This window comes from Acanthochromis polyacanthus, chromosome 1 (assembly GCF_021347895.1).
Source record: "Acanthochromis polyacanthus isolate Apoly-LR-REF ecotype Palm Island chromosome 1, KAUST_Apoly_ChrSc, whole genome shotgun sequence".
NCBI classification, from domain to species: domain Eukaryota; kingdom Metazoa; phylum Chordata; class Actinopteri; family Pomacentridae; genus Acanthochromis; species Acanthochromis polyacanthus.
In genome coordinates, this window is record NC_067113.1 from 39,685,651 (window position 1) to 39,700,607 (window position 14,957).

General features: G+C 37.7%; 1 protein-coding gene and 1 long non-coding RNA gene across 8 annotated transcripts; one reads left to right on the forward strand and one right to left on the reverse strand.

Annotated features, from left to right (window-relative positions):
* Window positions 1–340: 340 nt before the first annotated feature.
* On the forward strand, window positions 341–14,503 carry LOC110964497 (bestrophin-3). 5 transcript variants are annotated; one of them, XM_022213255.2, is made up of 15 exons: window positions 342–618; window positions 737–904; window positions 2,079–2,173; window positions 4,678–4,765; window positions 5,411–5,556; window positions 7,247–7,401; window positions 8,467–8,544; window positions 8,683–8,835; window positions 10,776–10,856; window positions 11,113–11,264; window positions 11,531–11,621; window positions 13,037–13,161; window positions 13,293–13,384; window positions 13,477–13,529; window positions 13,673–13,796. In XM_022213255.2, exons 2-14 carry the CDS (start codon window positions 753–755, stop codon window positions 13,500–13,502), a joined length of 1,434 nt encoding a protein of 477 aa, XP_022068947.1. In that variant the 5' UTR covers window positions 342–618; window positions 737–752; the 3' UTR covers window positions 13,503–13,529; window positions 13,673–13,796. The 5 variants fall into 5 exon arrangements, with proteins under 5 accessions (XP_022068948.1, XP_022068947.1, XP_051804103.1 ...); XM_051948143.1 differs by having other exon boundaries at window positions 343–618; window positions 13,037–13,155; XM_022213252.2 differs by having other exon boundaries at window positions 350–618; window positions 13,293–13,529; window positions 13,673–14,503.
* Window positions 2,818–13,142, reverse strand: LOC110964499 (uncharacterized). Of its 3 annotated transcripts, XR_007941901.1 has the most exons (6): window positions 13,005–13,109; window positions 12,731–12,745; window positions 8,661–8,829; window positions 7,204–7,383; window positions 5,367–5,589; window positions 2,818–3,772 (listed from the first exon to the last, which is right to left on the reverse strand). It is a non-coding gene; the product is annotated as an uncharacterized LOC110964499 (long non-coding RNA). The 3 variants fall into 3 exon arrangements; XR_007941896.1 differs by lacking the exon at window positions 12,731–12,745 and having other exon boundaries at window positions 13,005–13,142; XR_007941907.1 differs by lacking the exon at window positions 12,731–12,745 and having other exon boundaries at window positions 7,204–7,395; window positions 13,005–13,142.
* Window positions 14,504–14,957: the final 454 nt, after the last annotated feature.

Here is a 14,957-nt window from a genome sequence, read left to right on the forward strand (position 1 = left end):
TTCCACAGCATTATATCAGTCTCTGCATGCTAATGTTAGCCTGCTAGCAAGAAACAAGCTAGTTTATGGCCCCTTTACTAGCGTACATCTGGGTCACAAAGCAGCAATTTTTTTTATCTAAGATATTTCATTAAACTCGAAGACACTCCTTTAATCACAACATAAAAAAATTTCACCTAACTAGTAAAAAAATGTTTTTAATTTCAATAATTTTAATTTGTGCTGCTGTGTGTTAATTAAAACAAACATGACGGCTGTTGGATGACACTGAAAAGTTCAACCTAAATAAAGTCACTTTGCCTCCATCTGATTGGTTGTAGCTATTTACTGCTATGACATCATGTTGTGGCTGACTGTTTCTGTTTTTACATGTTTACCTTCACCACTAGCTATGCTAACACACACACACAGCTGAACTACATTTAGCTCATCGATGTAGCGGTGAACAGTGTGTGAGCTTTCTGGCATTACTGGGCAACCAGACTGCCTCATGGTGGGCGAGAGCGCATTGGAGAGAGAGGCTGGGGGAGAGAGAGAGAGGGAGGTTGGCATTTAGCTGCCAGGAAAGCAGAAGCCTGATGAAAAGCAGCAGTGAGGACGAAACAGAGACATTTTACTGTGAGTAAACATCTAAAAGACAACAACAATGATCTGTTTTTCGTTCATGATGTCATAATAGTGTTAATTATCCGGACTGTGAGCAGGAAATCATGTGAAACTTGTTGGACCCCCTCAGGTCGGACGGTTTCAGGATGACCGTCACTTATTCCAGTAAAGTCGCCAACGCCACCTTCTTCAGCTTCCACCGGCTGCTGCTGCGCTGGAGAGGAAGCATCTACAAGCTGCTGTACCGAGAGTTCATCCTCTTTGTGTTGCTCTACACCATCCTCAGCCTCGTCTACAGGTCCGACACACTCACACACCAGCTCATGGCAGGTTTGGATCGAACAAAATCTGGTATTATTAACAAAAAAACAATCATTTTCACGTTGTTTCTCCACTCTAAAAGAACCATAATATAGTAAATAAAGGTGGCTGACATCCCAAGAATGAAGCTAAAATATGACGTTGCCCTCTAGTGGCTGGTTATAGTATATCTCATAAGATCCGCCTCCTTCTAGATCACTATTTTAAACTAAAATATCAAATTTCTCTTATCCTATTGATGTTTATTGAGATTTTTTGGGATCACTTTGCCATTGCCAGACCATTATCCATTGCTGTGTAGAATGGCCTGACTGCACCAAATAATGATTCTACAATGGTTTTAGTCTTTCTTTAACCCTTTGATGCATAACATGGGTCAAAAGTGACTCAAATTCCATGGAAAACTGTCTCTTGACCCACGATGTGCATCAAATGTTAAAACAATCACAGTTGTATCTTGCGTGGCTAAGATCAGGATGCATTGACTCAAAACAGCAACAAAGGAGTTTGTTTTGGTGGACTGCCATTAAAATGGTTCATTCATGAAAAGTTTGGGAAAAACCTGAAGTTTTCAGTGTGGTAGGTTGCTACACTTGAGGTTGTTACACTTGAGGTTGTTGTTGACAATGTTGAATATGTTAAAGTTGTGATGCAGTTCATCAAATGTCCACTAGAGGCTGCCTCCAAAACTAAGTCAATCCCCATAGACTTCCATGTTAAAATGTCCAACTTTACAGCTGAAAGAACACCCTTGCAGCAAAACAGTTTTAGCCTCTACAGCTAGTTTTCCCATTAATGATAACTTTACAGGAGGTTAAGCTTTATATCATTCACTTGTTTAAATTGTATTCAGGTTTAAAGTTTTAATAATTAAGATGTGGCTGATTTCAGCAACATGTGGATGCCGTCATAGGACAGTCCATGATGTAGAGATGTTCGTTAAAAAGACCACAGAGATGTTTATTAATAGGTCTTCATCTTTAGAATAATTACATAAAATAACTTCATTATTAATTAATTAATTGGGGTTTACCGTTTTCTCAGAGCAGCACCTAGTGGTAATTAGAGGAACTGCAGGTCTTTCAGAATTACTATGAAGGAGTTGAAGAACTTTGTAGATGTTTGTGACAATTGTGTCCTTTGTCCTCCAGATTTGCCCTCTCCAATGACCAGAAGAGATTGTTTGAGAAACTTTCTAGGTACTGTGATAAATACGCCGAGCAGATTCCAGTCACTTTCGTCCTGGGTATGTTTATTGACTATACACTGCCATAGTACACTATACTTATACTATATTACATACGTTATAATGTTAAAAAAAACACTGAAAAAATGCATTTTTCTGACATTGATGAATGATTATATAATTTTTGAAATAATTTTTTATTATTGTTAAGGAATACTCAGTTCCGCATTGTAACATGAAGCGGCGATGCTGTAAGAAGTGTGTTTTTTCTGTAGTAATATGAAGGTGTGGATGTTGGGATGGAGGATGGGCATATAACACACCTGATGTTTATGCATCACACAAGAACTAGCATCCTGTTAAAGTAATTAGCATCGACAACGTTAAAACTAATAGTGTGATGTTAGCTTTGTTATGCTTTAACCTGTTGTGATTTCTAGATGTCCTTATATATGATTTTATACAAGTCTGTCTCTAAGTTTAAGGACATGTTTCGATGTTTGAGTTACATAAGATAAAAACAAACCCCCACAGATTCTCTCCAGATACTGAAACATTACATAACAGGCTGCTAATGGCAGAGAAAACACCATCATTATCCATCTCATTAGCTGTCTAGTTATCTCCCCATATTTCACTCCTAATCGTACAGACTTCTCAGGTTGGTGGAGGTTTGAAGTGTCATTATTAATAAAGAATCAGAATCAGAATCAGAATCACTTTATTCATCCCCAAAGGGAAATTCAGTATTCTCCTTTTAAGGTCTTTCCACAGTATCTCATTTGGATTCAAATTAGGACTTTGACTCGGCCACTCCAAAAATTAATTTTGTTCCTTTTCAGTCACTCAGAGGTGGATTTCCTTGTGTAGTTTTGGGTCATTGTCTTTCTGCAGAACCCATTTGTGTTGAGTTTTAGGTCATGAACTGATGGTGGATATTCTCCAGCTGATAGAGAGCAGAATTCATGGCTTTGTTAATTATGACAAGTCGTTCAGGTCCTCCAACCATCACACTACCACCACCATGTTTCACTGCTGGTATCATGTTCTTCTGGTGGAATACACTATTAGTTTTACACCAGATGTAACCCTCACTCATGTCTTCCAGAAAGTTCCACCATTGACTCATCCAGAGGATGTTCTCCCAAAAGTCTCATCTAAACATATTTTTTGCAAATGCCTGAAAAATCTTTATGTTCTTTTTGACAAGTTGTGGTTTGTTCCTGGTAACGCCCTTACTGTGGAATCATGTAGACGGACCTTAATTGAGGTCATAAAGGCAGCAGGAGTCCAGTTAATATTAGTCCTCTGGGAATAAAACGACTTAACACTCCGTCACTGACAGACGGATGGATGTTTGGTTCTACTGTAAATGGTGAGAGATTTAAAACCACTCGAAGGCCATAAAAGCTAAAGAGCTGAAATCTAACTGGAACTGTACTTCCTGCCTCGGCAGACAGACGGACAGACGGGTGTTGGGTTGCCTCATTAGCAGCCTGCTAATGGAAACAGATCATTAAAGAGCAGAGGAAGTTAAAAGCAGCTGAGTGTTTGTGGAGCTCATCTCTCCGGTTCAGGAGCTGGATGTTTCGATGTGTACACATCTGTAGAGTTTTGTTGATTTAAAAACAACCTTTTTTTCACTTCAATCCAGAGTTTCTGAAAGACAAAAAGAAGGAGAGAGTCATTAACTGTGGTTAAAATAACAAAACAGACAAAACAACATCTAGATGGAGTTTAGCTGTAGAGTTGTTTCAGGCAACATCTGAAAGATTGCAGATAAAAGACTAAGAGCTCAGACATCCAGAGGGAGTTTGGAAGGATTAGTTTGATCAGGAAGTACTGGGGAATATCTACAGTACTTAACAAATTTATTAGACCACCAGTCATAAAAATTTGAGAAACCTGTCAAAACATGTTTCAAAGTAAAAGTTCTATTGTTATCTATTAGGCAAATAACAAACTGGAAAAACTAAATAGTCTTTATTCAAATAATTTGACCTGAAAAGACCTCAGGATACAATGAAAATTTCCCCAATGTTTTGCAAAACTGGAGAATTGTCTTCAAATTTTGAAGTTTCCATTCATATTTATGGAACCTTTCTGCATGCTTTTGCATAAAAATAAATAATGAGAACACGGCAGGTGTCTCACTTTATAATACAATCCTAATTTTTTCGAACTTCACCTCCAGTTTGTGTCAAGCCAGAATTGTTACGACCCTGTAAAATTAGGTTTTTTGTTGTTTTTGTAAATCATGTTTCTACAAGTTGTATTGTAAACTTTGTGACATGTAAAGAAATCACCAACATACACACACTATAGGTATACTAGTTAATACTTGTGCTATATTTGAACTACACTATACTCAATTATATGTACACTGTACTTGTACTGTACTATATTAAACTACACTATGCTAGACAATACTACACTAAAATATACTATGTTATATGTTACATGTTACTACTCTACTAAACTATACTACGCTGATACTCTACTCTCAGTCTGTTCTATTAATTCGTTTTTTTACCTGAACTGACATTCTCTTTTGGTGTTTCCAGGTTTCTATGTGACTCTGGTGGTGAATCGATGGTGGAATCAGTTCGTTAATCTGCCCTGGCCTGATAGACTCATGTTCCACATCTCCAGGTACCTTTACATTCTCTGATCTGCCCTCTACAGGTAAAGACAGGAACTACAGAAAGACTGCCCTCTACAGGTAAAGACAGGAACTACAGAAAGACTGCCCTCTACAGGTAAAGACAGGAAATACAGAAAGACTGCCCTCTACAGGTAAAGACAGGAACTATAGAAAGACTGCCCTCTACAGGTAAAGACAGGAAATACAGAAAGACTGCCCTCTACAGGTAAAGACAGGAACTATAGAAAGACTGCCCTCTACAGGTAAAGACAGGAAATACAGAAAGACTGCCCTCTACAGGTAAAGACAGGAACTACAGAAAGATTGCCCTCTACAGGTAAAGACAGGAACTATAGAAAGACTGCCCTCTACAGGTAAAGACAGGAACTACAGAAAGATTGCCTGCTACAGGCAACAAGCTGTAATTAGTGAACTGAGGTTGATTGCTCTCAATTTGAAACCCATCGAACTTCTTTGTTTAAGAAAACTGTCTCTGCCTCTTAGTCAGTCTTTAATTATTTGAATGTAATGTTTACTTGGTGAACACTAGAACTACATTTTCTCAGGTGTTAGCGTCAAGTGGTTCATGGGTGGTTGGTCGGTATTTACCATGAACTTTAAACAGTTTTCTATCTGTCTCCTGCCTTTCCCAGCTGTGTTCAGGGTAAAGATGAATATGGCCGGCTGCTGCGCCGGACGCTGGTTCGTTACGTTAATCTGACATCGCTGCTCATCTTCAGATCCGTCAGCACGGCCGTCTGCAAACGCTTCCCGACCATGGAGCACGTGGTGGAGGCAGGTTAGCATCGATCCTAACAGTCACACAGTCGACCTTAAGGACAAAAACATCCACAGAAAACACTAGATATTAATAGTATACCCTTACACTGAGTCATTTTTAACCAACATCAGTCCGGATTAAAAAAATATTCATCCATTATTTAGGATTTCAACAGTTTAAGTACCAGTTTGTTTACATGGTGTCACCGTTGTTTTTGAATTAAAAACATAGAAAATGTACTGTTTTACATGCACTTGTTAATATCGATGGGGATTTCTTTGTTCTTGTTATTATCCCAGCCTAGTGTACATCAACATTAAGGTCCTTAAAGAAAAAAACCTGACATTAAAATATTATACATCAATATTATTTTGTGCTTTCACTGAAAATTTCTTAAACCAACATCAGTTCTGATCATAACCACCACATATTCATCCACTATTAAGGATTTTAATCCATTAAACACTTTTATTTTTAAACTTTATGTAAGTGACAGTCGTTTTTCTCTGAAAAAAATGAAAAAAATATTTTTTTGTATATATTACATACTAAGAAGTCATTAAATATTTGAAATAGGTCGTGTTTTATCATGGAGATCATAAAATAACCGTTTTAATGGATTTTTATGGGAACATTTTTGTCTTTCAGGTCCTAAATGTGCTTTTTTTGTGTAGTATTAATGTATTATAGGGGCTATTTTCTGCAAGCAATACACATATTTGCCAAAATTATCAATAAAAAGGACAAAAATATCTCTAAGGTTGCATTAGGGTTAAAAAATGACATCTTAACTATGATATTATGCAGCTAAGTGGTAAAAGTCAGACAGAGTTCAGGACCTTCCTTCTCGGTTTTGTCCTTCCTGTAACAGGCTGATACGACCCCAGGGATTGGCTCATTATCGACCAATTAGAGCAGGACTCAGCTGCAGCAGCAATGACCTCAGATCCTTCAGCAACAACCAAATGTCTAGAATAAAAGCATAGAAGCTTCATTTCTGCAAGAACATTAAACTGAGAAAAGTCGAGTCAATATAGAGTCCAACAGAATCAATCAAAGCTGCAAGTAATCACTGAAATATCACCGACTGGGACGATAGAAAAAAATCTGTTTAGCTTTTATTTTATGGAAAGTATTGCAGTTTTATGTTTTATTTAGTAACAAACAACCGTGATACCATGTCAACAAACTGGCATTTAAAGAGAAAAAGGACAGAAACTGACTGATGTTGGTAAAGTGAAAGTAGAAAATAATATGGATATATATGTAGGATTTAAAAAGAAATCAGTATCAATACACTAAATAAAAATACACAAAAAAATACAGATATACATAAACTGACTTATATTAAAACAAGTGGTCTGGATTCTCGCTTATGTTGAATTTCAATAGAGTGCCTAAAAATAAGTATTCATTTCATTTTAGGGACTTTTGTTGGAGAAAGTTGCACTTTTTCATATCATTTTCATTTCATATAACACACCTTAAACAGGTTTCACAATGTTTAGACAATTTCAAGAAAGATGAAGATGATTTTACCATCTTTTGTTTGACATGTTTCTGCTGAATCCCTAAAATACAGTTCCACTCAACACTTCTTAAAAAATCTACCTAATGGACCTTAGAAAGTATCAGATATTCTTGAAGAACATTAAGCAAACTTACCAAACTTCTTCCCAACAAGTCCTGTTATAATCCGTTTCCACAGGTTTCATGACTCCTGAGGAGAGGAAGGTCTTTGAGAACATTCGATCTCCTCACCTGAAGTACTGGATTCCTGTCGTCTGGTTCTCCAACTTGGCTTCCAAAGCGCGACAGGAAGGACGAATTCAGGACAGCATCGACCTGCAGAACATCCTCAACGTAACACACCCAGCAAAACCAATTAAAGCCCGAGATGCTGATGTAAAGTTTTAGCTAAATTTTAAATTTTATGCAGAAACAACTTTCACCAACAGCAGGAGTTTTCTTACGTTTCTGCAACATTAAACTACAAAACATGAAATTTTCTTATGTAGCAACGGATAAGCTTGCTAAGAAGAAACGGTGGGTTGTTTAGGAAAAGTCAAGTTGGTTTCCACTGCAGGAACCGTCCCAGTAGAACCTCGTTCAGGGAAGAAGAACATACCAACTCAACACCAATTGGTTTAAGTTGGAGAAAACGATAGGTTTCATTCCCCAGTAGACATCTTCTTCTCTGTAATATCATCAGAAACCAACATAACAATCCTTCATTGATGAACTGGAGTTACGTCCGGTAGTGGAGTTAGGGTTGCGATGAAGTTGTTGGTTTCTACACCTTAATGGAAACTAAAAGGGTTGGCACCACCTGATGTCTGCTCTGAGTTCCTGCATTTGAAAGCCACCAATAATTTAACCGAGAGAAAGTTTGGAGTTACGATTTTGTCACGTAACAACCAGAAGTCTAACCATCAATTATTTTAGGAAAAAAGTCAAAACACAACTGAAAGTCCAAATTTTTTGTGAAACTGGTGATGTGTTTTTCTAATTTTTGATGTTTCCATTGACTTTTTTTCCTCATATAATACTTCATACGCCTGTTTTTCTCCAAAGATTCATTCTGAAAACACAGCTAGTGTCACATTCTGATGAAAACCCAAATCTTTCAAGCTCTAGAACTGTTACCACCCTGTTGACGACAAAATCAGGTTTCCACAGGCTGTGTAGAAATCATCATGACTAGTTCACAAATAATTGTGTTAGTTTAATTGAGTTTATTTACCTCAACTAACATTTCATTTCTGTGTTTTTATGTGACTCTAGTGGTGAATAAGATGAACGTAAAGTCAAGAAAGCATCGCTGTTGTTGTGTTTGGTTCTTCTAACCCTCAGACTCGTTTTCCAATCATCCTGTTGAATTCCAGAATCACAGAAATTGAAAATCTTCTGTTTCCTGTCTCTCTGTAGGAGATGAATCAGTTCAGAACCTGGTGTGCGACTCTGTTCGGCTATGACTGGGTCGGTATCCCGCTGGTTTACACTCAGGTCAGTGGTCGGTCGCGGTAACCTCTTTAAGACTCGTAATCACATCAGGGATCATCACTGTAACCGAATCAGAGCTCTGAATCTCCCACACAAAGACAGGAAACATCCCAACAAACCTCCGTCTGTTCGTCTCTTCAGGTCGTCACTCTGGCCGTCTACACCTTCTTCTTCGCTTGTCTGATTGGTCGACAGTTTCTGGACCCCGCCCAGGAACAAAAAGGCCACGACCTGGACCTCTACGTCCCCGTCTTCACCCTGCTGCAGTTCTTCTTCTACGCCGGCTGGCTGAAGGTCAGAAAACTTCTGATTAACCTATTTCTGCAGCTGAATGGACGTTTGAATCATGTAATCAGCTCTCTGAAATATTAGCAACTTATTAGCTGTAAATGTAAATTGTGAAATGATGAAAAAGAATTGTAGGAACCAGAAAAGGTAAAGTTCAATATATTTTAGAATTCATATTTACTCTAAAACAAAACCTATGCAGAATAATTGTTTAAAATATCAAGAATTTATCAATGAATACTTCAGTAGTTCCACGGTAAAAGTAAAAACTTGCTTGTTAATTCCGTAAAAAATTAAAATAGTTTTACTAGTCATCGTGTCATACCTTCTCCGCAAAACAAAAAATGTCAAATATTGTAAAATTTTAAGAATTTTCTAATTATATGTTTCAGTACTTTCCTTTAAAACAAAAAATAACAAATTCATGAAGTAAAATTTCAAGAATTTTCTAATTATGTTTTAGTAGTTTTCCCTTAAAGCAAACAAACGTTACAAAAATGATTATTGTAAATATGTGGAGAATATTCAAATTATATGTTTTAGTACTTTCCCTTTAAAATGAAAAAAAAAATACAAAATTCGTTACGTAAAATTTCAAGAATCTTATTTATATTTTAGTAGTTTCACAATAAAATAAAAATACAAAATAATGATGTACATTTTTGTTGAAGACTTTTGTTCACAGTTTAAGATTTTTAAAACAAAAAATTCAAATTATGCAAAAATATCGAGAATTTTGTCATTTATATTTTAGTACGTTCACGTCAAACAAAAGAAATCCAATTTATTATCTTAAAATTAAAGCCTTTTATAATTAATACTTAAGTAGTTCTACTGTTAAACAATAAATGTGCACATAAGTTATGTAAAATTTACAAAATTTTATTATTCATTTTTTAATACTTCACTGTAAAACAAAAATAACTAATTCCATACATTTTTAAGAATTTTGTAAGTCATATATTATTAATTGAGTTGGACAACAAAAATAGAACAATTCAGTTATGCAAAATTTTGAAAAATTTATGTCATATTTATAATTAATAATGATAATTTCATGATATTTTTTAAATGAATTATGTAAAGTATAAAGAATCATATAATACGTATCTTAGTAGGTTCATTGTAAAACCAAAAAATATGCAAATGAGTTGTTATTTAATTATTTAAGAGGTGAATTATATTTGTTGTTTTAACCCTTTAATAGCTTCTTCTAGTTTCTAACAAATATATCAGAGTATCGCTCTTCTATCCTGTTTTCAGATTGAAGGACATGAGTTGGTGTGTGGTCGACCTGTTTTTCATCTCTTGACCTTATCGTGTTTTATTAATAACACAACATATAAAGTTACCATAAACTGCTTGGTGGATACGAGCCACAAATTCTCAATGAGCCTCAGAGTCAGAACACAAACAGTGAGAGTAAAGATTTAAAGTTTGCCCTCAGTGAAAGAAAAACGTTAAAGTAAACACAGTTCATCCTCTTAGGAACATGAATGTGTACATCTGGCCTGTAAAGTGTGGGACATATTGACTCTTTGAATGTGCAAAAAGCCGTTTCAACAATGCAGAAAAGTCAGATTATGCCAAATGTTGCTGAGCGGTGACAACAGTGACATCTGTGGCCACAAGTGGTAACTACGACTAGGAGCTAATTAGCAAGCAATGGTGGCAACTGAAACCATAGTAACTGGCTCGGCTTCCCAATGTAGAAATATGTTCCAGTTAAACTTAAAACCCATCTTCATTTTCACACAGTTTGGAAAATACAACCTAGCATGTAGCTTAGCTCTAATGATAATGAGCTAAATACAGTTTGAGGGCTGGTAGTTTGGAACTTCGCTTTGCCACCAACAAGCTAGTTTGCAAACTGAAGAGCTAACAAGCTAATGAGCTAAAGAGTCAAACCTTTCAGAGTGACTGAATTCCACATGTTTTGTCGCCAGGTAGCGGAACAGCTGATCAACCCTTTCGGGGAAGACGACGACGACTTCGAGGCAAACTGGATCATTGACAGGAACCTTCAGGTCAGCAGCCAAAGATGCCCAAATACTAAATAAGTTTGTTTTATTGATCATAAACAAGAATCTCAGAACTATGATTATAAAATTAGAGATGATACAGGATTTCCCCGCCAAGTTGAGAGCTGCTTTAATGTTTTATTCGTTCCTTTTCTTGGCCATGCAGTAAAAACGAGTCTCTTTGATTGGGTTTAATCTTTTCCTAAAACAGAAGCTTCTCTAGAATAGTTATTTTCTCACCTCCTACTGTTTTTTTCTTCAGGTGTCTCTGCTGGCAGTGGACGAGATGCACATGAACCTGCCTCACATGACCAAAGACATGTACTGGAATGACTGTGATGCTCGGCCGCCCTACACTCTGGCTGCTGCAGATTACTGCATCCCATCGTTCCTCGGCTCAACCACTGACATGGGGTTGACATTTTTGTTTTTATTTATACTGTGGCTAGGTTTACTGGTACATTGGGAGTTCATCTGAATTTTTAGTTCTGTTTAGTGCTAATACGTTTGATAGCGACTTTAAACTGGTAACTTCCAACTCTTGTATTACGCCTACAGTCCTCTAGAGGGGACATTCTTCAATATCGTTAAGGAGAAGGAGTCATTTTTTTGGTAAATTAGTTGGATTTTGAGTAGTTCCATTTGCACAATGCTAAACTTTCGCTAAACGTTTCTTCCAGACTCTCTGACATCCTGCAGTTTGACGATGTTGACGGCAGCGAGAGTCGTCTACGGCAACAAGATTCCATTTTAGCTCGACGTCAAGAGTCGGTACGGCAGTTTTTATTACTCTTATAGGCAGATTGGCACCAAAACTGCTGATTGATACCTTCTAGCATGAGTAGCGCCACCTTGTGGTTATTAATAAAACCCTTTCAGTTCGTAACTCCTGAACCTCAGAAACAACCTCTTTAGATTCTGCACTTTGGAGTCTTAAGGAGCAAATTAATTTCTGCTGAAGATAGGTTTTATTTTGGTTGTTACAAATTTTATCTATCCTTTTATAAGTGTACAAAAATTTGGAAGAAGCCACAAATATTTTTATTTAAATGAAGGGTTTGGAAGCAGAGCGGTCTGACCCACTTTCTGTAGTTTGTGAGTAAAACGGGTTTAAAGTTTTGTGTTTTCACGAATGGTCATTCCACTGTAATGCTGTAATTGGGTTGTGGGTTAGACCACTCTGCTTCTAACCCCCTCATGTCATTCTGCAAGTTTTCAGTCACTTTAAATAATTCTCAGTTCTTTCCGAACAGATTTAGGTAATTTTGAACATTTTTTGAGTCATTTTGGGAAGATTTTTGTCATTTCTGACAACTTCTCTGTTATTCTGGACAAATTTTCTGCAATTTTCAAGTCATTTTGGACAAATTTTGAGTCACTTTGGATGATTTTTAAAGTATCCTGAGGTCATTCTGGATCATTTTTAATCCTTTGAAAGAAATTCTGACTGATTTTGGATAATTTTCCAGTCTTTTTAGACTATTTTCATGTCATTCTGAAAACATTTTCATCATTTTAGATCATTTCTGGAAAATTTTTCTGTAATTCTGGATCACTTTGTAAACATCTTGGACAATAAGGGTTTGGAAGCAGAGTGGTCTGATCCATTTTCTTAGTTATTGAGAAAAATGGGTTGAGAGTTTTGTGCTTTCAAGAATGGTCTAATATTCCACTGTAACGCTACATTTGCGTTGTAAGTTAGACCATTTTGCTGCTAAAGTCTAGACCATAAACTATTAGAGAAATTGTATAGAACTCAGAAGTTTTGTTGGTTAGACCACTCTGCTTCTAACCTCCTCAAATATGCCATACCTTTTAATTTGACAAATATACTTCCAAAACTCCTTAACAGATGAACAGTTTCAACTGGAGGGACTCACGTGCATTAATATGCCCTAAAATGTGGAAACATAGCGCAGATAAACTGATGACATCACATAACGAGGGAGTATAACTTCATTCTCTACTAAAAACACATTTAATCCACTATATCTTTACATGGCATTCAGTTGTTTGCTATATTAATGCTGTATTTTTGGTCAGAATCTTGCACCTTTGTAAAAGTTGCGCCTAAACAACACAAACTGAAAATGATCTTAAAAATAACTGGAAGGCTAGTGCAATTCCAATCAGTTGGAATAGAAACACATTTACCTTTCTTGTAGTCACTTTTTAAATGTCTGCAGGTTCTCGGTCGAGTCCGCCGGTTGCTCAGCGTTCAGGAACCACCTGACCTCCGACCTCCTCGGCCCATTTTCAAGCGACACAGCAGTGACGCCGCTGGCAGCTTTTTCCCAGACCTCAGGTATCGGTGCGTCTATAACACATGTACCTTATGACAGGTATTAGCTATACATTTGGTTTATAAATTTCAGATCAACAGTAACACCATCGGGCAAAATTGTCCACTGTCCAAATCAATTTCATTTAAACCCAATCCAGGATCAATACGGGTTCGGACGACTTGCCCCCACCTTCCATGGACACTCTGTCAACCTTAAGGGAGGTCAGCAGCAACCCACCTTCACCAGAAAGTACGCCCTCCACCGTTTTCCCTCAGCTGGTCATCAGCCCACCATTGTTTGGTGACATTTCTTACAATGTGGATTCTCTTGACAAACCTCAGAATGGTCTGGACCATTCCCCCACTGAGGAGGGACCAGGCTTGGACACCCCAAGGTGATTAGTTGGTTTTCATGACTAAAGTCCTCACATTACAGTTTTGACTTCAGAGGTTTGTAAAAATAACCCAAATTTTAGCAGCCCTACCTTACCCTCCTCTAACTTCCCCTTCTGGTCTGACCCTTTCCTTGTACTTCCAGGAACGACCCGGTAGTTTGTTGTTCTCCGACTCAATTGGGCCCCAAAGAATTTCGCTGGACGACACTCAACACCCCGTGTCACCCGCCACCCCGGCCAAGGGGGCGTCAGTTCTCACTCCAGTTCTCCAGGCAGAACTCCAAAGCATCGGTCCGCAGCCTGCCGAGTCCCAAAGGTCTGGGCCGACGGAAGCGAGGCCTGGGTCGGTTCCAGTACCGCCGGTCACCTGGTCCAACGCCAGACACTCTGCAGCTCCCCAACCCTGATTACGACCATGACTTCCAGGGAACAGCAGAGACTGAGAACGACAAGAAGGAAGGAAAAAGCAAAGGCGAAGACACTAAAAACACCGACTCCCAGTCGGAGAGTACGGAAAAGGAATAAGAACCATCACAACAAATCCAGTCCGACCAATCAGAACCACCACCTTGTCTGAGAGGAAGGCTCAAATTGAGTTTTATGTTGTTGTTTGGAACTAACAAATACTTGGAAAGCTGGACATACCAATCTCTAAAGGGACATTTTAAACCTGAAGTTTGGGTTTACCCCTTGACTGTCACTGGAAACAAACCTTACCCTTAAGGGATAATTCTGGTTTAGTCCAATATCACTGTAGCTACTGTGTCTCTATGGGTCAGGCTAACTTTGTACTCTCCACCTCTGCTATAGACATTCAGGTAAATGAGGAACTGAAAAAAAAATTGCATATAAATGGATTTTTTTCTTGCCACTGTTGCCTTAGGGCTTGCTTTGGGGATTCAGGCATATGAGTCTCGAGACAATCTGAATTGTAATTGGCGCTAAATGAATAAAATTGAATTGAATTTCTGCTACAGCTTTCCAAAAATGTTTGTATTTTAGTCTGACTGGCACACCAAAGACAAAAAGATCCCATTAAAAACAACCACTACGGCTGAAACGCCTGCTACTCAAGAAAAATACCTCCACGTTGATCCTTCTTCAAGCCTTAACGATGTTTCAATGGAAGATTAACTCTCAATGCAGACATGAAATTAGCTGCTGATGCTCAATTTGTTGCCAAAAAAAACAAAACATCTGTGTGGACTTCCTAGAGGAAAGTTGGAGGAATTCCCTCCACTTGTACGCCATCTAGTGTCCATTAGAGGAACTGTAGCACTTACTGACAAACTCAGGGGGGATTTAAGAGAATGTAAGTATTTAAGAATAAATGGAAGGAATTAATGTGCACCATCTGCTGCAGCTGCTGACTTTCCAAAAATGACTTTTTCAAATAAAATGTTAACCTATTTGTTGATGGGTCGCAAA